The sequence below is a fragment of the Danio rerio genome, chromosome 18 (genome assembly GCF_052040795.2).
Source record: "Danio rerio strain M-AB ecotype USA chromosome 18, GRCz13ab, whole genome shotgun sequence".
Lineage (NCBI taxonomy): Eukaryota > Metazoa > Chordata > Actinopteri > Cypriniformes > Danionidae > Danio > Danio rerio.
Window position 1 is genome coordinate 1,577,501 of NC_141038.1, and position 21,649 is coordinate 1,599,149.

The following is a 21,649-nucleotide window of genomic DNA, read 5'->3' on the forward strand; positions in this document are numbered from 1 at the left end:
ACTTCAAAACAATATTAGCACTAATTGCCCTGTTTAAAAAACAGCTTAAATCTGCCTAGGCTGGTTGGCTGGTTTTAGCTGGTCAACCAGGCTGGTTTTAGAGGGGTTTTGGCCATTTCCAGGCTGGTTTCCAGCCATTCCCAGCCTGGTCTTAGCTGGTTAGGCTGGGAGATGACCTAGCTGGTTTTAGCTGGTCATAGCCTGACCAGCTAAGACTAGGCTGGAAATAGGTGGAAACCCACCTGGAAGTGGCCAAAACCCCTCTACTAACCAGCTAAAACCAGCTTAGGCTGGTTTAAGCTGTTTTTTCAGCAGGGTGACTGTGAACAATGTTGTACTTTGATAGTCAGTGGCTGCTAATATGATTTCACTATTTAGATTTTGCAAAGAATACTTTTCTGAAATTATATTATTAAGCAGAAAGTCAGAATGTGCTAATATAAAACCAACTTTACCTCGATTTTTTTTTCTAACATGTACTAGAGTACTATAGATATCACTTCACTATATCACTATATCACAAAACGTTCAAAAATACTGATGCGTTATATAAGAGTAATAAATATGTTGTCTGTATATATTTATACATTTAATATTGTTGTGCGTAAAACACTTGTTATCAAAATCAAGCACAAGCAGACGGCTGTCTGGTGCAGTACTGCTGTTGTCCAGATCAGAGGAGTGTCGCTGTTTCTCCGCGGCACAGTCATAACTTCCTCACATTTGTTTACATTCAGCAAATCTTCAAAAAGTTAATGGAAAGCGCGGTGAAAGTGTCTTCTACATTAAATATGTGAGTTTGTGTGTGTGTCAGCAGTTTAAAAGTGTTCGACTAGTGTGTGTGTTTATCCTGCAGTCAGTTTAGCAGTTTTCTGTAGTGTCTCCTGATCTTCTTCTGTCAGGTGATCACAGGTCTGTCTGTCAGGTGTGTGTGTGTGTGTTATTGTTCACCTTCTGCTGTTATTTCTGTAGTGTAATTACCTGGTGTTGTTCTGCTGGTAGAGTCCTCAGGGCCACAGTGAAGTCATGACTGATCTTTCCAGCGCTGCAGATCCCCCATCTGAGCGCCATCATGCCGAGTGTGTGTGTGTGTGTGTGTGTGTGTTACTGAAGGGACCGACAGGTGGCGACAAACTCTACATTTCACATTAGAGCGTTAGACACTCACCGGCCACTTTATTAGGTACACCTGTCCAACTGCTCTTTAATGCAAATTTCTAATCAGAGTCGGCCAATCAGATGGCAGCAGTTCAAAGCGAGCATCAGAATGGGGAAGAAAGGGGATTTAAGAGACTTTGAACGTGGCAGTATTTCAGAAACTGCTGATCTACTGGGATTTTCACACACAACCATCTCAGAATGCTCCGACAAAGAGGAAACATCCAGTGAGCGGCAGTTCTGTGGGCGCAAATGCCTTGTTGATGAGGCCAGAGGAGAATGGCCAGACTGGTTCCAGCTAATAGAAAGGCAACAGTGACTCAAATAAGCACTCGTTACAACCGAGCTCTGCAGAAGAGCATCTCTGAACACACAACACGTCCAACCTTGAGGCGGATGGGCTACAGCAGCAGAAGAGCACACCGGGTGCCGCTCCTGTCAGCTAAGAACAGGAAACTGAGGCTACAATTCACACAGACTCACCAAAACTGGACAATAGAAGATTGGAGAAACGTTGCTGCTCTGATGAGTCTCCATTTGTGTCAGCAGTTCAGGCTGGTGGTGGTGGTGGTGGTGTAATGGTGTGGGGGAGATTTTCTTTGGGTCCATTAGTACCAATTATGTATCAACACCACAGCCTACCTGAGTATTGCTGCTGACCATGTCCATCCCTTTATGAGCACAGTGTCTCCATCTTCTGATGGCTACTTCCAGCAGGATAACGCAGCATGTCATAAAGCTCAATCATCTCAGACTGTTTTCTTGAACATGACGATGAGTTCACTGTACTCAAATGGCCTCCACAGTCACCAGGTCTCAATCCAATAGAGCAGCTTTGGGATGTGGTGGAACGGGAGATTGGCATAATGGATGTGCAGCCGACAAATCTGCAGCAACTGTGTGATGCTGTCATGTCAATATGGAGCAAAATCTCTGAGAAATATTTCCAGTAGCTTGTTGAATCTCTGCCATGAAGGATTAAGGCAGTTCTGAAGGCAAAAGTGGGTCCAACCCGGTACTAGGAAGGTGTACCTAATAAAGTGGCCGGTGAGTGTATATTTGAACACCACAAGTCATACAACAATAAATATATACAATACCAACAAGAAACTTTACCTCTTCCCAACAGTGAAAACCAGCAACAACCAAGAATGCATGATTTTCTGCTGTCACGGCTTTGCAATCAAAAAATGTGACTATAATGAAAGTCAATGGAGCAAAAACAGCACCAACATAAGCAAAGGAGAGTCAATTTGCACAGAGACTAGTACATTTTGGAAGCATTTTCCCAAAATATGTAAGATTTGTCATAATTTGCTAAATAATTTGCATCTTAATTTGCTAAAACAGAGAAGGTTGTGGCCAAATTAAGACTCAAAATCATGAAAATGACCCAACGTCACACAAGTGTCATACAAAAATCAACTTTATAATCTCAATATCATGACAAAGGAAGCAGAGACTCCATTGATTATTGTATTAATGTGTATTTTATTGCTTGGACACCCAAATGTTCAAGTTTAATCTCAGAGCTGCAGATGTCCATTAGAGAATGGAGGGCCGTCATTGGCTGTCCTGCTCATAAACCACGCCCACCTGCCGCCGGGCCTCGTCCATGATCTCCATTACCAGCTCAGAGTCGGCCAGAGACATCCTGATGCTCTCCTTCAGACCTGACACACACAATGATTAGCACACACAGATGCATTTGCCATGATGACAGCACATAATATTAGACTAGATATTCTTCAAGACACTAGTATTCAGCTTAATGTGACATGTAAAGGCTTCACTAGGGTAATTAGGGTAAAGTTGGGGGAATTAGGCAAGTCATTGTATAACAGTGGTTTGTTCTGGAGACAATCCAACACTAATATTGCTGAAGGGGGCGAATAATATTGACCTTAACATGGTTTTAATATATTTAAAAACTGCTTTTATTCTAGCGGAAATAAAACAAATAAGACTTTCTCCAGCAGAAAAAATATTAGAGGAAATACTGTGGAAAATTCCTGAATCTGTTCAACATCATTTGGGAAATATTTCACAGGAGGGCGAATAGTTTTAACTGTAGGTGATCATGCTGAAACTGTGTGTTTGTGATGGTGTGTTCACCTTTCTGCAGGCAGCGTCGGACTTCTTCAGCTTCATATCTCAGGCCGGTGCTGTTGGGGAAGTTGAGCGGAAGACGTGGATCAGGAAGAGGAAACTCCGACTTCTGCCCGTTGACCTCCAGTGTAGTGGGACAGTGCATGGGGGAAGACACCTGATCAGGAAAGCAGAGCGTTACTGACACATACACAAACATAAACACACACACAGGCATGCATGCACACATAGTCATGAACACACACATATATTCATACACACACAGATATGCATACACACTCATTCACTCACTTTGATAGTAATGTATAATATTAATAATATAATAACTTATAATAAATATATAAGTTATAATATATAATAACTTATATTTATAATATAATAACATAATATTAAGCACTGTATATTAGACTGTGTGTGTTTGTTTATGAATGAGAGTGTGTGCATGTGTGTGAATATGTGGGTATATGTGTGTGTTCATGATTGTGTTTGTGTGTGTGTGCGCATCTATGCATATGTGTGGGCATTTGTGCATACGTGTGTGTGTGTCTATGAATGTACTCCATGTGTTCTGCTCACAGTGATGGTTCCTGTGGTTCCAAAGATGGAGGCTGTGTTGGGAAGAGCACAGGCCAGAGAACTGGAACACACAGCTATTCTGTTCCCTGAGAACTTCAGAACCACCACCATGGACTCGTCCACACCTGCCAGAAGACCAGCAGCAGGTCAGATCATCTGCTATACACACTCTGCACAAGCACAACTATACTGACTGTGCTCATCAATTACACAGACACAATTAAATATAGAAAACACAAAAATTACGAAGAATATGACTAATAAAATCTCATTCTAAATAAAATCTATAGTATACCTGAAAATGAAAAAATAAACCTAAAGATGTACAAGTCAAAACTAAAAAAATACAGATGATAAAAAACTAAATTAAATAAAAAAACAGGAAAAAACTGACTCAAAGTAATTATATATATATATATATATATATATATATATATATATATATATATATATATATATATATATATATATATATATATATATATATAAAATAAAATAAAATTCAAAATATGACTATAATAGTTTGTTGAAACTAAAACTAATACAATTATATCTAAGGCATTTATACACTAATATATGACAATTATACATGCATGAATAATGGAATATGCATGTAAATGCATGATAAATGTAAATGCATGATTCATATGAATGCAAATAAAAAAGCATGCCAAACGTATATGCATATGCATTTTAAATGCACAATAAATATAAATGCATGATAAAGGTATATGCATATAAATGTAAATTCAAGATAAATATGTATTTGCATATACATTTTAAATGCACAATAAATATGCACACAAATGTAAAAGCATATAAATATATATGTATGATAATTGTAAATGCAAATAAATGCACAATAACAGTATATGCATATGAATGTAATAGTTTGATAAACGTATATGCATATATATATATGTAAATGCATGATAAAGGTAAATGCACAATAAATATGTATACAATTGTAAAATCATATAATTGTAAATGCAAGATAAATGCTTATGCATGTAAATGTAAATGCATTATAGATTTATAATTCATATAAATACAAAAACATGATAAATGTAAATTATAATTAATATATATATATGTATAAATTTTATATACATAATAAAGATATATGCATATCGATGTAAATGCAGGATAATCTACATGTAAATGCATATACATGACAATGCATTACACATTTATATGCATATACAGTTAAGGTCAGAATTATTAGCCCCCCTTTAAATTTTTTTCTCTTTTTTTATATTTTTTAAATGATGTTTAACAGAGCAAGGAAATGTTCACAGTATGTCTGATAATATTTTTTTCTTCTGGAGAAAGTCTTATTTGTTTTATTTCGGCTGAAATAAAAGCAGTTTTTAATTTTTAACAACCACTTTAAAATCAATATTATTAGCCCCTTTAAGCTATTTTTTTTCCTGACTGTCTTCAGAACAAACCACTGTTATTCAATAACTTGCCTAATTACCCTAACCTGCCTAGTTAACCTAATTACCCTAGTGAAGCCTTTAAATGTCACTTTAATCAGTATAGAAGTGTCTTGAAGAATATCTAGTCTAATATTATGTGCTGTCATCATGACAAAGAGAAAATAAATCAGTTATTAGAGATGAGTTATTAAAACTATTATGATTAGAAATGTTGAAGAAATCTGCTCTCCGTTAAACAGAAATTGGGGAAAAAATAAACGGGGGGGCGAATAATTCTGACTTCAACTGTAAATATAAATGAATTATAAATCTATATGCATTTAAATGTAAATTCCTGATAAATGAACAAAAACATTTTAAATGCACGATAAATATAAGTGTATATGAATGATAAATGTATATGCAAATAAATGCCTTATAAATGTATATGCATACAAATGTAAATGCAAATAAATCATATATAAATAAAAATACATTTTAAATGCACAATAAATGTATATGTATGCATGATAAATATAGATGCATGATACTGTAAATGTAAATTCATTTTAATGTAAATGCATGATAAATGTACATGCAAATATATGTAAATGCATATGCATATAAATGTATAGCCATGATAAATGTAAATGCATGATAAATGTATATGCATTTACATATTAAATGCACAATAAATATATTAATGATAAATGTATATGCAAATAAATGCTTGATAAATGTATATGGATACAAATGTAAATGCAAGGTAAAGAAGTAATATATAAATATAATATACGTTTTAAATGCACAATAAATGTATATGCATGTATGATGCATGTAAATGCATGCTAAATGTGTATGCAAACAAATGTATAAGCATGATAAATGTAAATGCAAATAAGTAAATGCACGCTAAATGTATATGCATATCAACTTTAAATGCACAATAAATATAAATGCAAGCTAAATGTAACTGCATGTGTCTGTGATGTTTGTATCTGCTCAGTCTGGTTTTGGACCTGAGGGCAGCAGGACTCCAGTGGCGCTGATCGACTCTGGTTTCTCTCCATTAAACACCATGAGTGCAAACTGAACGCAGTAGACGCCGATGTACAGCAGAGATCCTCCACCCTGCTCCTTCTGGGTGGTGTGTATGCGGTCCAGGAGATTCAGACCGAAATACACACTTACCATCTTCACCTCGCCCACCACCTGCTCCGATAGCAGCCTGGAGATCTCTGAGTACACCGGAAAACACCGGGACCACATTGCCTGGAGAAACACACCACACCGTCACTTTACCATCACTTTAGGACTGTGTCATTCACTGCTACTGTTTACCGACTGCTGAGAAATGTCAAAAAGGCTCCTTGTTTGAAACATAAAGTTTTTGGTGGTCTTCTTTAATTGGTGGTCAACTGTGCTGTACAATACAAGTGTGTGTAGTTTGTTTGTTGTTTAGTATGTTCACCTCCATGAGGAAGACGTTGTTCTCTCTGGCAGCTGAAATCAGCTGTCGCAGCTCTCTGCCGTTCATGGTGAAAGGTTTCTCACACAACACACTCTTCCCAGCATTCAGGAACAGCAGACCCACGGGCAGATGATGAGTGTGAACAACACCGATGTACACCACATCTGAAACACACACACACTTTTACATTATAGAAATACTACAGTGTTTTTGAACTGTACTATAGTAAAGTGTTTTATACTGTATGTATATATATATATATATATATATATATATATATATATATATATATATATATATATATATATATATATATATATATATATATACATACATATAGTACTTCAGTGGCCAAGAGAGCTTAACGTGCTGCAATTACAAAGAACAGCTGCAAATTAAGAATGTGTATATAGTATATAGTGTTTATAGTAAATACCATGCTCATATTGTATATTTTATAGTGTTTATAGTAAATACCATGCTTATATTGTATATTTTATAGTGTTTATAGTAAATACCATGCTCATATTGTATATTTTATAGTGTTTATAGTAAATACCATGCTTATATTGTATATTTTATAGTGTTTATAGTAAATACCATGCTTATATTGTATATTTTATAGTGTTTATAGTAAATACCATGCTCATATTGTATATATTATAGTGTTTATAGTAAATACCATGCTCATAGTGTATATATTATAGTGTTTATAGTAAATACCATGCTCATAGTGTATATATTATAGTGTTTATAGTAAATACTATGTTTATAGTGTATATAGTATAGTGTTTATAGTAAACACCATGTTTATAGTGTATACATTATAGTGTTTATAGTAAATACCATGCTCAGAGTGTATATAGTATAGTGTTTATAATAAATACCATGCTCATAGTGTATATAGTATAGTGTTTATAGTAAATACCATGTTTATAGTGTATAGTATAGTATGGTTCATAGTAAATACCATGCTCATAGTGTATATAGTATAGTGTTTATAGTAAATACCATGCTCATAGTGTATGATATAGTGTTCATAGTAAATACCATGCTCATAGTGTATATAGTATAGTGTTTATAGTAAATACCATGCTCATAGTGTATATAGTATAGTGTTTATAGTAAATACCATGTTTAGTGTATGGTATAGTGTTCATAGTAAATACCATGCTCATAGTGTATATAGTATAGTATTTATAGTAAATACCATGCTCATAGTGTATATAGTATAGTGTTTATAGTAAATACCATGCTCATAGTGTATATAGTATAGTGTTTATAGTAAATACCATGCTCATAGTGTTTATAGTATAGTGTTTATAGTAAATACCATGCTCATAGTGTATATAGTATAGTGTTTATAGTAAATACCATGCTCACAGTGTATATAGTATAGTGTTTATAGTAAATACCATGCTCACAGTGTATATAGTATAGTGTTTATAGTAAATACCATGCTTACAGTGTATATAGTATAGTGTTTATAGTAAATACCATGCTCATAGTGTATATAGTATAGTGTTTATAGTAAATACCATGCTCACAGTGTATATAGTATAGTGTTTATAGTAAATACCATGCTCATAGTGTATATAGTATAGTGTTTATAGTAAATACCATGCTCACAGTGTATATAGTATAGTGTTTATAGTAAATACCATGCTCATAGTGTATATAGTATAGTGTTTATAGTAAATACCATGCTCATAGTGTATATAGTATAGTGTTTATAGTAAATACCATGCTCATAGTGTATATAGTATAGTGTTTATAGTAAATACCATGCTCATAGTGTATATAGTATAGTGTTTATAGTAAATACCATGCTCATAGTGTAATGTATAGTGTTTATAGTAAATACCATGCTCATAGTGTATATAGTATAGTGTTTATAGTAAATACCATGCTCATAGTGTAATGTATAGTGTTTATAGTAGGTATCATGTTTTGAGCTATACTATAGTAAAGTTTTAAAGTTAAAGTTACCACGTTTTACTGTAGTAAAAACTAAAGTATACTATACAGTTGATCAGTTTACTAGTTAAAACTACGGTACGCTGGAGCATTCATTAACAAGATGTTGTAAATACTATAACATGTACAGTATAACGCTTTATTTTGTCAGTATGGATCAAAAACTAATATGTATTGCATGTATTATGTGTCGAATGGTGCAGCTATACATGACTATAGATTTTATACTATCAATTACTATATTAAATTGCACGAGGAGTTCATTGAATGTTAAATAAAAGTTAATTGATTCATTAGAGAAATCAAAACTCGACTCACCGATGTTCGGATCTTTGACCAGCTCCTGATAGCTGCCGTACGCTTTGGGTATCCCATGAGTCTTTGCAAACTTTTGTGCCCTTTCCAGACTTCTTGCCGCAACTGCAACTATCTATAAAACCCAGCAAGCGTGAACATACTGATCATTACAGTGTGTTAATAACGTTGTACTGTACTGTACCTGGTGCTCTTGCTCAGCGAGAGTTCTGAGGGCGACACAGAAGTCATGACTGATGTTGCCAGATCCACAAATTCCCCAGCGGGTTGCCATGTCCTCCGCTCGCGCGCTCTCTCTCTCTCGAGAAACTTTCACACTGAGGCTTTTATCTGAGGTCCAGAGAGCAGGTGAGCCGCTGCAATCATGTGATCTGATAATGTTTAACTCTGAACTCAATTTTAGAAAAGTTTAACTCTTTATCTGAGGATGTTGCAACACCAGGAAACGGATGTTATACAAGCGTGACGTCAGGCGCGTCAGCTGCAGAATATGATCAAAAATAATAAGACAAAAATTGATGAGCTCATGATGACTTGAATCAACCTAAACATGTGGGTGGGCTATTTGATCCACAAGCACAACTTTACCCCACATAATTATATAATTTTGCACAACTAAGATTTACTGTACAAAAATAAGTCCATTTACTTTGATAATTGGGCAAAAAAATATATAATTTATGTTAGATAATTATTTAATAACAAAGAAATGCTTTTTAAATATGAGGAATTGTTTTGTCTCATTATAAATACCCAATTACAGCTAAAGACTTTGCTACTGTATTTGGAGCAATCCCTCCTGGGATTATTATTATTATTATTATGTTTATGAAGGGATGGGACAATCAGTCTCCTCAGGTTGTGACACATCTAAACGTGCTAAAAACAGCTCTTGGTAAATTACTATCAAGCACAAAGTGAAATAACAAAAATATCCGCTCTCTATTTCAGCGTGAGATAATCCCCAGCTAGAAATGTTTAGTTCTCTACATGTTCTGAGAATGGGGCGACGCAGTGGCGCAGTAGGTAGTGCTGTCGCCTCACAGCAAGAAGGTGGCTGGTTCCTACCTCGGCTGGCGTTTCTGTGTGGAGTTTGCATGTTCTCCCTGTGTTCGCGTGGGTTTCCTCCGGGTGCTCCGGTTTCCCCCACAGTCCAAACACATGCGGTACAGGTGAATTGGGTAGGCTAAATTGTCCGTAGTGTATGAGTGTGTGTGTGTGTGTGTGGATGTTTCCCAGAGATGGGTTGCGGCTGGAAGGGCATCCAGTGGGTAAAAACGTGCCGGATAAGTTGGTGGTTCATACCGCTGTGGTGACCTCAGATTGGTGGAGGGACTAAGCCGAAAAGAAAATGAATGAATGAATGCTCTGAGAATATTACCAAGCAATGTTGCATTACTGTTTTCGGCGGGTAGTTTTGTTTTAGTTCCCAGAACATTCCCTTAAAGCACAGGTGTCAAACTCAGTTCCTGGAGGGCCGCAGCTCTGCACAGTTTAGTTCCAACCCTAATTAAACACACCTGATCAAACTAATTGAGTCCTTCAGGCTTGTTTGAAACCTACAGGTAAGTGTGTTGGAGCAGGGTTGGAACTAAACTGTGCAGGGCTTCGGCCCACCAGGAATTGAGTTTGACACCCCTGCCTTACAGGATAAGAAGACATTTTCTAGAAACATCCCAACCACATTCGCTGGTAACCATTTTAGAACATTATTTTCTGACATTCGTCACATTATTAGTGGACAGTTCTCTTTAAGTTCCCAGAATGTTCTCTTTAATAGTAGGAAAACATTCTCTAAATCAGGGGTGATCAACCCAGTTCCTGGAGATCCACATTCCTGCAGATTTCAGTTGCAACCCATATCAAACACACCTGCCTGTAATTATCAAGTGCTGTTTAGGTCCAAATTAATGGGTTCAGGTGTGTTTGCTTAACCAGTTAAACTCTGCTGTTATTTTGGGAATTCCGCCTGGATTTTGCCTACCCAAATTTAAAAGCTTCCCAAATCCACATGCAGAGGTTAAAATGCAAAAATTTGGTGTAATTTTTAAGTAAACCCTTTGAATTTTCATAAAACACTATTGAAAGTGTTTAAATTATCTGAATATGTTCTCTGTGTTATAATAAACACCTAAAAAAGAGGCGCTTTTTGTATTTATTTTTTTTATGAACTCAAATGTGAAAGTGTACCTTTTAGGTTCTGTGTGGTCTAGCGTGCTGTAATTAATGTTGGTGGTTCCTGCACATGTCTGTAATCATAGGAAAAAAGAAAAATGTCTCCACCATAATCTATGCAAACGTTATTGTATACCAGCTGATGAGAGGTGCTGTACAAGCCACAGGGAGCGATCATTGTTTTCATATTTCACTTTTCTTTTGTTTGATCAAACATAATTCACTGTGTTTGGAGCACATCAGACATATAAAAGGATTACTTATGCACATCAGCTCAAAAACAGAGGAGAATGACCCTGAAGCGCACAGCATAAGGTAAGAGATGAGCTGTCTGTGCTATCTGGGGCTGCATATTGATCATAAATGTATTGTTTTCACTTCTGCACCATGGAAACACCGCGATTCATTCGACAACTGTTTGATATGTGAATATAATTCAGTAAAGAACGCTAGAACCGTATGAGCAGCGGCAAGGTTGGAGCTGAAATCTGCATGAAGGTAGATCTTCAGGAACAGGGTTGAGCACCCCTGCTCTAAATACATTCTAAATACGTTTCGAAGTAACATTGCTACAACATTACGTTTCAACATATTGATTTATTTCACTTCCTAAAACTTTCTCTTAAAAGATTAGAAAACATTCTCTAAAACATTGTAACCACATTTGGTGGTAATGTTGTAAGAACCTTAATAGGGCTAGTTTTAGTTTAGTTCACCGAATGTTCTTTTAAAAGAAGTAAACATCCTCTAAAACACTCTAAACCTGTTTAATGGTAACATTGTAGAAACATTATACTTTTATATAGTTATAACATTTCAAGTTATTGTTATATTTCACTTCCCAGAACATTCGCTTAAAAATAAAATAAAAGTGAATTGTATAGTAATTCAAAAACTTTAAATAGAAAATGAAGCAAATAACAATGTTTATAGTGAATATACTATAGTGTTTATAGTAAATACCATGCTCATATTGTATATATTATAGTGTTTATAGTAAATACCATGCTCATAGTGTATATTATAGTGTTTATAGTAAATACCATGTTTATAGTGTATATAGTATAGTGTTTATAGTAAATACCATGTTTATAGTGTATATAGTATAGTGTTTATAGTAAATACCATGTTTATAGTGTATATAGTATAGTGTTTATAGTAAATACCATGTTTATAGTGTATATAGTATAGTGTTTATAGTAAATACCATGCTCATAGTGTATATAGTATAGTGTTTATAGTAAATACCATGTTTATAGTGTATATAGTATAGTGTTTATAGTAAATACCATGTTTATAGTGTATATAGTATAGTGTTTATAGTAAATACCATGCTCATAGTGTATATAGTATAGTGTTTATAGTAAATACCATGTTTATAGTGTATATAGTATAGTGTTTATAGTAAATACCATGCTCATAGTGTATATAGTATAGTGTTTATAGTAAATACCATGTTTATAGTGTTTATAGTATAGTGTTTATAGTAAATACCATGTTTATAGTGTTTATAGTATAGTGTTTATAGTAAATACCATGTTTATAGTGTATATATTATAGTGTTTATAGTAAATACCATGCTCATATTGTATATATTATAGTGTTTATAGTAAATACCATGCTCATAGTGTATATATTATAGTGTTTATAGTAAATACCATGCTCATAGTGTTTATAGTATAGTGTTTATAGTAAATACCATGTTTATAGTGTATATAGTATAGTGTTTATAGTAAATACCATGCTCATAGTGTATATAGTATAGTGTTTATAGTAAATACCATGTTTATAGTGTATATAGTATAGTGTTTATAGTAAATACCATGCTCATAGTGTATATAGTATAGTGTTTATAGTAAATACCATGTTTATAGTGTTTATAGTATAGTGTTTATAGTAAATACCATGTTTATAGTGTATATATTATAGTGTTTATAGTAAATACCATGCTCATATTGTATATATTATAGTGTTTATAGTAAATACCATGCTCATATTGTATATATTATAGTGTTTATAGTAAATACCATGCTCATAGTGTATATAGTATAGTGTTTATAGTAAATACCATGCTCATAGTGTATATAGTATAGTGTTTATAGTAAATACCATGTTTATAGTGTATATATTATAGTGTTTATAGTAAATACCATGCTCATATTGTATATATTATAGTGTTTATAGTAAATACCATGCTCATAGTGTATATAGTATAGTGTTTATAGTAAATACCATGCTCATAGTGTTTATAGTAAATACCATGTTTATAGTGTATATAGTATAGTGTTTATAGTAAATACCATGTTTATAGTGTATATAGTATAGTGTTTATAGTAAATACCATGCTCATAGTGTATATAGTATAGTGTTTATAGTAAATACCATGTTTATAGTGTATATAGTATAGTGTTTATAGTAAATACCATGCTCATAGTGTATATAGTATAGTGTTTATAGTAAATACCATGTTTATAGTGTATATAGTATAGTGTTTATAGTAAATACCATGTTTATAGTGTATATATTATAGTGTTTATAGTAAATACCATGCTCATATTGTATATATTATAGTGTTTATAGTAAATACCATGCTCATAGTGTATATAGTATAGTGTTTATAGTAAATACCATGCTCATAGTGTTTATAGTATAGTGTTTATAGTAAATACCATGTTTATAGTGTATATAGTATAGTGTTTATAGTAAATACCATGTTTTGATTTTATAGTAAAGTACTTGAACTTTACCATAGTATACTTTAATAATACTTTACAGAATTAATCTGTTGTGGTGATTCTACAGTTGCAATTGTAACACAACAGCTATATTATTATAAACAAATAACACATTGATGTAGTTTTCTACAACTATAAGATGTATTATAATATAATACACCACGTTTTACTGTAGTAAAAACTTAAGTATACTTCAAAGTTGATCAGTTTACTGTATACTGAATTCTCTAAAACACTCTAAACCTGTTTAGTGGTAATATTGTCGAAACATTATACTGTAACATAATTTTAACATTTCAAGTTATTGTTTTATTTCACTTCCCAGAACATTCGCTTAAAAATAAAATGAAATAAAAGTGAATTGTATATTAATTCAAAAACTTTAAATAGAAAAATAAGCAAATATCTATAAAAGTTCCACCTTCTGAAAAAGAGAAACACCTTTTGCCTTTCACCAGGCTGACTATGGGCCTGTCTCCGACTCTAGGTGGAATTGAATGTATTTAGAGAAGGCTTTTCACATCACACCAGAGAGAATTACAGGCACATTGTGTTTATCATAATCTAGTAATAATTTAGCTTTAACAGCATCCGTAAATACCTTATTTTTTTGGAATTTTTATCTAGTAATTATTGATCACTAATTAATAAACTCAATAACTGAATGCTGAACTGCGTCTGTAGCTGTGTCAGTCAGTCACTAGGTGTCGCTGTCACGCCGTAATAAACCCAAACAGCAGAACTCCTGGATGAATTCAGCTCGTGTCAGACGATTTCAAACACAACAAACTCACATGCAGAGACTGACACGGGTTGTGCTTCATCTTGATCCGAAAGAGCACTGTATAATGCTGCTTTATCTGAGGGAAGAGCTAGAAAGAAAACAGCAGGACTTTAATACTTCTACTAATAACAGTAAAAGCACAATGTGAAATCTTGATGTGTGTGTGTGTGTGTTTGTCAGGTCAGAGCTGATCGATGATGAGGCTGATGTGAGGGATGCTGTGTGCTGTCGTCATGACGACAAGGTACCAGCTGGTCAATCAGTATGCAGATAGCAGAGCGGCCGGATCTGCGCATGTGCGGGGGGAGCTGCTCATGATTCTGCACGCCCAAACTTACCTTTACGGGAGTGTGTGTGTGTGTGTGTGTGTTTGTTTGAGAGAGATTTTTTTATATACTTTGAAAGTACTTTCTGCCTCAAATACATCACACCAAGAGAAATAACACGCTCCTCCTCAATTAAAAACATTAAATAATCAATTATTTCATTTAATTGACTCTTAAAAGCTTTACTTTACACACACAGAGGACGTGTCTCTGTTTAACACACACACACACACACACACACACACACACACACACACACACACACACACACACACTCTCTGGCTGGGCCACTCAAGGAAGTTCACAGAGTTGTTGTTGTGCCGCTCCATTGATATGTTGGCGGTGTGCTTTGGGTCATGGTCCTGCTGGAAGATGAAGCGTCGCCCCAGTCTGAGGTGGAGAGCACTCTTGTGCAGGTCTTCATTCAGGATGTCTCTGTACATCGCTGCATTCATCTTTCCCTCTATCCTGACTAGTCTTCCAGTTCCTGCTGCTGAAACACATCCCCACAGCATGATGCCAACACCACCATGCTTCACTGTAGGGATGCTGTTAGCCTGGTGATGAGCGCCGCCTGCTGTTCTCCAAACAGTTCAGTTTGAGTCTCATCAGAGCAGAGAGTTTAGTTTCTGATGCTCTGAGAGTCCTTCAGATGGCAAACTCCAGGCGGGGAGTGTCTTCCGTCTGGTCGCTCTACCATACAGACGCCCGATTGGTGGATTGCTGCACAGATGGTTGTCCTTCTATAAGGTTCTCCTCTCTCCACAGAGGAACGCTGGAGCTCAGACAGAGTGACCATCGGGTTATTGATCACCTCCCTGACTAATGCTCCCCTGATAACTCAGCTTAGATGGCCGGCCAGCTCTAGGAAGAGTCCTGGTGGTGAAACATCTTCCACTGACGGATGATGGAGGCCGCTGTGCTCATTGGAACTTTCAGAGCAGCAGAAATGTTTCTTTAACCTTCTCCAGCCTTGTGCCTCCAGACAATCCTGACTCGGAGGTCTACAGACAGTTCCTTTGTCTTCATGCTTGGTTTGTGCTTTGACATTCACTGTTAATCCTGGGTGCTTATATAGACAGGTGTAGCCTTTTCAGATCATGTCCATCAGCTGAATTGAGCACAGGTGAACTCCAATGAAGCTGCTGAAACATCTCCAGAATGATCAGTGCACACAGAATGAATCTGAGCTCAGCTTAGAGCTTTGAATACTGATGTACATCTGATTTTACAGGTCTTTTATCTTTAATAAATTTGCAACAATTTCAAAAACTCTTTTTTCACATTGTCGTTATGGGGGATTGTGTGTAGAATGTTGAGGAAATCAATCAATTTAATCTATGTTAAATTAAGGCTGTAACATAAACAAATGTGGAGAAAGTAAAGCGCTATCAATACTCTCCAGATGCACTGTAAGTGCAGCCTGATCTCACGAGAAAACGTAAGTATTTTACGTTTCGCCAGTTTAGTGGCTAATTCGTACGAATTCGTACGAGTTCAGTCGTACGAAATGGTACGATTTTAAAAAGGAGGCGTGGCACCTGACCCCACCCCTAACCCCAACCGTCATTGGGGGATAAGCAAATCGTACTAAATTGTACGAATTAGATCGTACGAATTCATACGAATTAGCCACTAAATGAAAAAGTAACGAATTGCCGTGAGATTGCGTTGGTAAGTGAGAGGAGATGGAAAGCAATGATGTCTACACGTTTTCCTGAAACATTCACAAGGTCAATTCTTTCTTGTATCAAGACAGTGAAAAAGGAGAAAATGTAGAACGAAAGGGTTTGTAGTTGTCTTTCTTTTTTCTGTTGTTTGTTTTCTTGTACTATTGGATTGTTCCTATGTAAATGTATGTTGTCTAGCAACTATATATTTGTAATAATTTTACTAACACATGGGTAAACATTTATGTGCATATAAATGAAGTCAGAATGATTAGCGCCTTACATTTTTTTTCTTTTTTAGATATTTCCCAAATGATGCTTAACAGATTCAGGAAATGTTCACAGTATGTCTGATAATATTCTTTCTTCTGGTGAAAGTCTTATTTGTTTTATTTCGGCTAGAATAAAAGCAGTTTTAATTTTTTAAACACCATTTTAAGGTCAATATTATTAGCCCCTTTAAGCTATATATATCTGATAGTCTACAGAACAAACAATCATTATACAATAACTTGCCTAATTACCCTAACCTGCCTAGTTACCCTAATTATCCTAGTGAAGCCTTTAAATGTCACTTTAAGCTGTATAGAAGTGTCTTGAAGAATATCTAGTCTAATATTATTTACTGTCATCATGACAAAGAGAAAATAAATCAGTTATTAGAGATGAGTTATTAACACTATTATGATTAGAAATGTGTTGAAGAAATCTGCTCTCCGTTAAACAGAAATTGGGGGGAAAATAAACAGCAGGGCGAATAATTCTGACCTTAACTGAATTTAGAATTATATACATGCATATATGAACCTATATAGGTACATGTATGCACGTATATATGTACACAGATTTGTACATATAATTTAGGAAAACGGCTACTTTTATATATGTACACCAATATCAAAACACACACGTTTATATAGGTTCGTTCTGTGTGAGAGTGTGTATGAGCTTGTCTGTGTGAGTGTGTGTTCACTCAGGATGTGAGACCGTATTTACTAGCAGTGTGTATGAGCCTGTCTGTGTGTGAGTTGTGCACAAGTGTGTGTGTGTTCACTCAAAAGATGAGACTATATTTTCTAGCAGGGTGTATGAGCTTGCGTGTGTGTGTGTGTGTGCATGCGTGTGTGTGTGTGTTCACTCAGGATGTGAGACAGTATTTCCTAGCGGTGCTGAATTTCACACGACACCTTCACCAGAGGCTGAAGGTCGCACTGAAGACAGGTTTGACAGGGAAGCAGAGGGGGTGACACCAGTGTGTGTGTGTGTGTGTGTGTGTGTGTGTGTGTGTGTAATAAATGTGGGACAGAATGAAACTGGGTCACTGAACACAATGTTTTCCTGGTATCTGGATGCTGCACTTTCTTATGGAGATGCAATATATTCCTGGAAAACATCAACATAGTATAAAGATCATGACAGTCAGTCAGTCAGTCAGTCAGTCAGTCAGTCAATCAATCAATCAATCAATCAATCAATCAATCAATCAATCAATCAATCAATCAATCAGTCAGTCAATCAATCAATCAATCAAACAGATTGTAAACTAATAAGAAAGCATCAAACCAATGGTGTGTGTTATAGAGAGGAGAGAGTATTGGATGCTGAGAAATAATAATAATACTACAGGTGTCACGGTGGCTCAGTGGTTAGCACTGTCACCTTACAGCAAGAAGGTCGCTGGTTCGAGTCCTGACTGGGTCAGTTGTCATCTCTGTGCGGAGTTTATATGTTCCACCCACAGTCCAAACACATGCACTATAGGGGAACTGATCAACTAAATTGGCCGTAGTGTATGTGTGTGTGTGTGTGAATGAGTTTCCCCGTGTTGGGTTGCAGCTAGAGGGGCATCCACTGTATAAAACTGGAAATAGTTGGCGGTTCATTCCGCTGTGGCGACCCCTGATTAATAAAAGGATTAAGCCGAAAATAAAATGAATGATCTGCATTTGAAAGGCTTCATCAGTGTTCTTCATCCATCAGCTGTTTTCCTCCCGGTGCTGAAGGAGTGTATCTTGTGATCAGCTCCTGACCTTGTCTTGTTTCTCTGCTCTTCTGAGTGTGTGTGTGTGTGTGTGTGTGTGTGTGTGTGTGTGTGTGAAGATCTGCTTTACAGATGAAGCTGTAACTGTGAAGTTTAATGTTCAGGAGCTTCAGCAGTCAAACATCTGTCCTTATTCTGTGTGTGTGTGTCTGTCTTATTGTATACATGTTTATGTGTGTATGAGCGCATGTGTATATAGTATGTATGCATGTTTAAGTGTGTATGTGTGTGTATCTGTATGTACAATATGTGTGTGTGTGTTTCTTTTTGTATGTATGCTTAAGTATGTATGAGAGTGTGTGTGTGTGTGTGTGTGTCTTTTTTGAATGCATGTTTAAGTGTGTATGTGTGTGTCTTTGTATGTTTAGATGTGTATGAGTGTGTGTGTGTGTGTGTGTATTTGTACGTGTGTTTGTGTATCTCTTTTATATGTATTTTTAAGTGTGTGTGTCTTTTTGTATGTATTTTTATGAGTGTGTGTATTTGTATGTACAGTATGTGTGTGTGTGTTTTTTGTATGCATTTTTAAGTGTTTATGAGTGTAGTTGTGTGTACAATATGTGTGTGTGTGTCTCTCTTTGTATGTATAAATGTGTATTTGTATCTATGTTTGTGTGTGTGTGTGTCTGTCTCTTTGTATGCATGTTTAAGTGTGTATGTGTGTGTTTGTATGTTTGTGTACGAGTGTGCTTGTATTTGTATGTGTGTGTATCTTTTTTGTATGAATGTTTAAGTGTGTATGTGTGTGTGTATGTTATGTACAGTATGATTGTGTGTGTGTGTTTTGTATGCATGTTTAAGAGTGTATGAGTGTATGTATTTTATATACAGTATGTGTGTGTGCGTTTCTTTTTTGTATGCATGTTAAAGTGTGTGTGAGTGTATGTGTGTATATGTGTCTTTTTTTGTATGCATGTTTAAGTGTGTATGAGTGTAGTTGTGTGTATATTATGTGTGTGTGTGTTTGTGTGTGTGTGTCTTTCTATTTGTAAGTATGTATAAGTGTGTATGAGTGTATTTGTATCTATGTATGTATGTATGTGTGCGTGTCTGTCTCTTTGTATGCATATTTAAGTGTGTGTGTGTGTGTGTGTCTTTCTCTTTGTTTGCATGTTTAATTTTGTATGAGTGTGTGTATTTACATCTATGTGTGTGTGTCTGTCTCTGTATCCATGTATGTGTGTGTCTCTTTATATGCATATGTGTGTGCTTATACTGTATTTGTGTGTGTTAAAGTGTGTATGAGAGTGTGTGTGTGTGTCATGACTGTAAGTACAGAGCTTGTCGAATGATTGCTGTTTTACTGGTGTGTCGTGAACGCTTATGAAGATGACTGAGGTGTGTACTGAAATGAGCTTCAGCTGAACTGATGATGACCCCTTCATGACCTTTTCTGAGAGATACACAACCACGCAAGAATGAATGCAGCGCACTATAAACACACGTCCTCACTCCTCTCTTGTTTTCTGGACTAATTCCTTCATTTTTATTTCACTTATAATTCAGAGGTCGCCACAGCAGAATGAACTGCCAACTATTCCAGCATATGTTTTATGCAGCAGATGCTTTTTTATGCTGCAATCCAGTACTGGGAAACACCCATACACACATTCACACACACACACTCATACACTACGGCCAGTTTAGTTGATCAATTCCCCTATAGCGCATGTGTTTGGACTGTGGGGGAAACCGGAGCACCCAGAGGAAACCCACACCAACACGGGGAGAACATGCAAACTCCACACAGAAACACCAACTGACCCAGCCGGGGCTCGAACCAGCGACCTTCTTGCTGTGAGGCCACAGTGCTGACCACTGAGCCCCTGTGTCACCCTTACAGTATAGACATAATGGTTAAAATAAACCCTGACTACAAAACATGGTGGAAGATCTCTCTCTCTAACACACAAACACACAATCTTTCTCTCACACACACACACACACACACACACACACTGGCCGCTGTTTGTTGTTTTGTCTCTGTAATGAAGCTTCAGAGTCTTTGTAGATTTAGCATCTTCAAAGACTGAATGAAAGGCATCTAAAATCCTCCTCCTTCCTCTTACACACACACACACACACACACACACCACTGACTTCATTACAAGCTTCAGAAAAGCCCTTCACATGCGCACACACACACACTCACACACACACATGCACGCAAACACACAAACGCCCAATCACAGAGGCAAACAATTACACAGAAATAAACACACACACAAAACACACTCACTCACAAATGTGCACTCACACACACACACACACACACACACACACACACACACACACACACACACACACACACACACACACACACAATAGAGGTCATTGTTTACAGTTTATGCTTTGAAAGCGGGACATATTGCTGTTGCAGAAACACAGATCCGCTTGATAACACTCGTGTTGACCCACTGGTGGCGTATGGGTTAGTTTGATTTATGCTTCAAAATAAAAGTCACTATCCAACACCTTTCAGCATGAAGAACCAGAATCATATGTACAGTACTCAGGCTGTGTTCATCTGATAGAGGAAAGTCAGATACACAGAGGATGGCTTGAGGGAGAGTAAATTATGGGGTGATTTGCAAATAGCAAAGACACTTCATTTATTTCAGTGCGTTGATGTTCTTCCAACTGAAACTGAATATTAAGTAGGGGGCGGAGCTTTTTCGGTGTCATTCCCTCACAACACACTAACAGTAAGAGGGGCGTGGTTAAGAATATTAATATGCAGTTGCTATGGAAGCCAGCGACAACAGAGTGAAAGTCACTCCAAATGCACAATCCAACGGTCTGACTTTGAAGATTACCAAAACAAACCAGCGTATTAACAACGTATCGCAACGTAAGCTAGCAAAATAAACATTGCACATTTTCATTTCATC

General features: G+C 36.0%; 2 protein-coding genes across 2 annotated transcripts in view; both read right to left on the bottom strand.

The window, feature by feature from the left end:
* dhdh.2 (dihydrodiol dehydrogenase, tandem duplicate 2) overlaps positions 1-1,095 on the bottom strand; it is a 13,248-nt gene extending 12,153 nt beyond the window's left edge. Inside the window, exon 1 of the mRNA NM_001005600.2 lies at positions 982-1,095. Within this exon, the coding sequence (NP_001005600.2) occupies positions 982-1,071 (90 nt within the window). The 5' untranslated portion in view covers positions 1,072-1,095. The remainder of the gene's footprint in view (positions 1-981) is intronic.
* Positions 1,096-2,629: 1,534 nt separating this feature from the next.
* On the bottom strand, positions 2,630-9,451 carry dhdh.1 (dihydrodiol dehydrogenase, tandem duplicate 1). The gene is given in 7 exon segments (NM_214735.1): positions 2,630-2,831; positions 3,274-3,424; positions 3,844-3,968; positions 6,284-6,536; positions 6,736-6,899; positions 9,031-9,142; positions 9,212-9,451. Coding segments are annotated over 7 exon segments (1,005 nt in total). The 5' UTR covers positions 9,302-9,451; the 3' UTR covers positions 2,630-2,721.
* Positions 9,452-21,649: the final 12,198 nt, after the last annotated feature.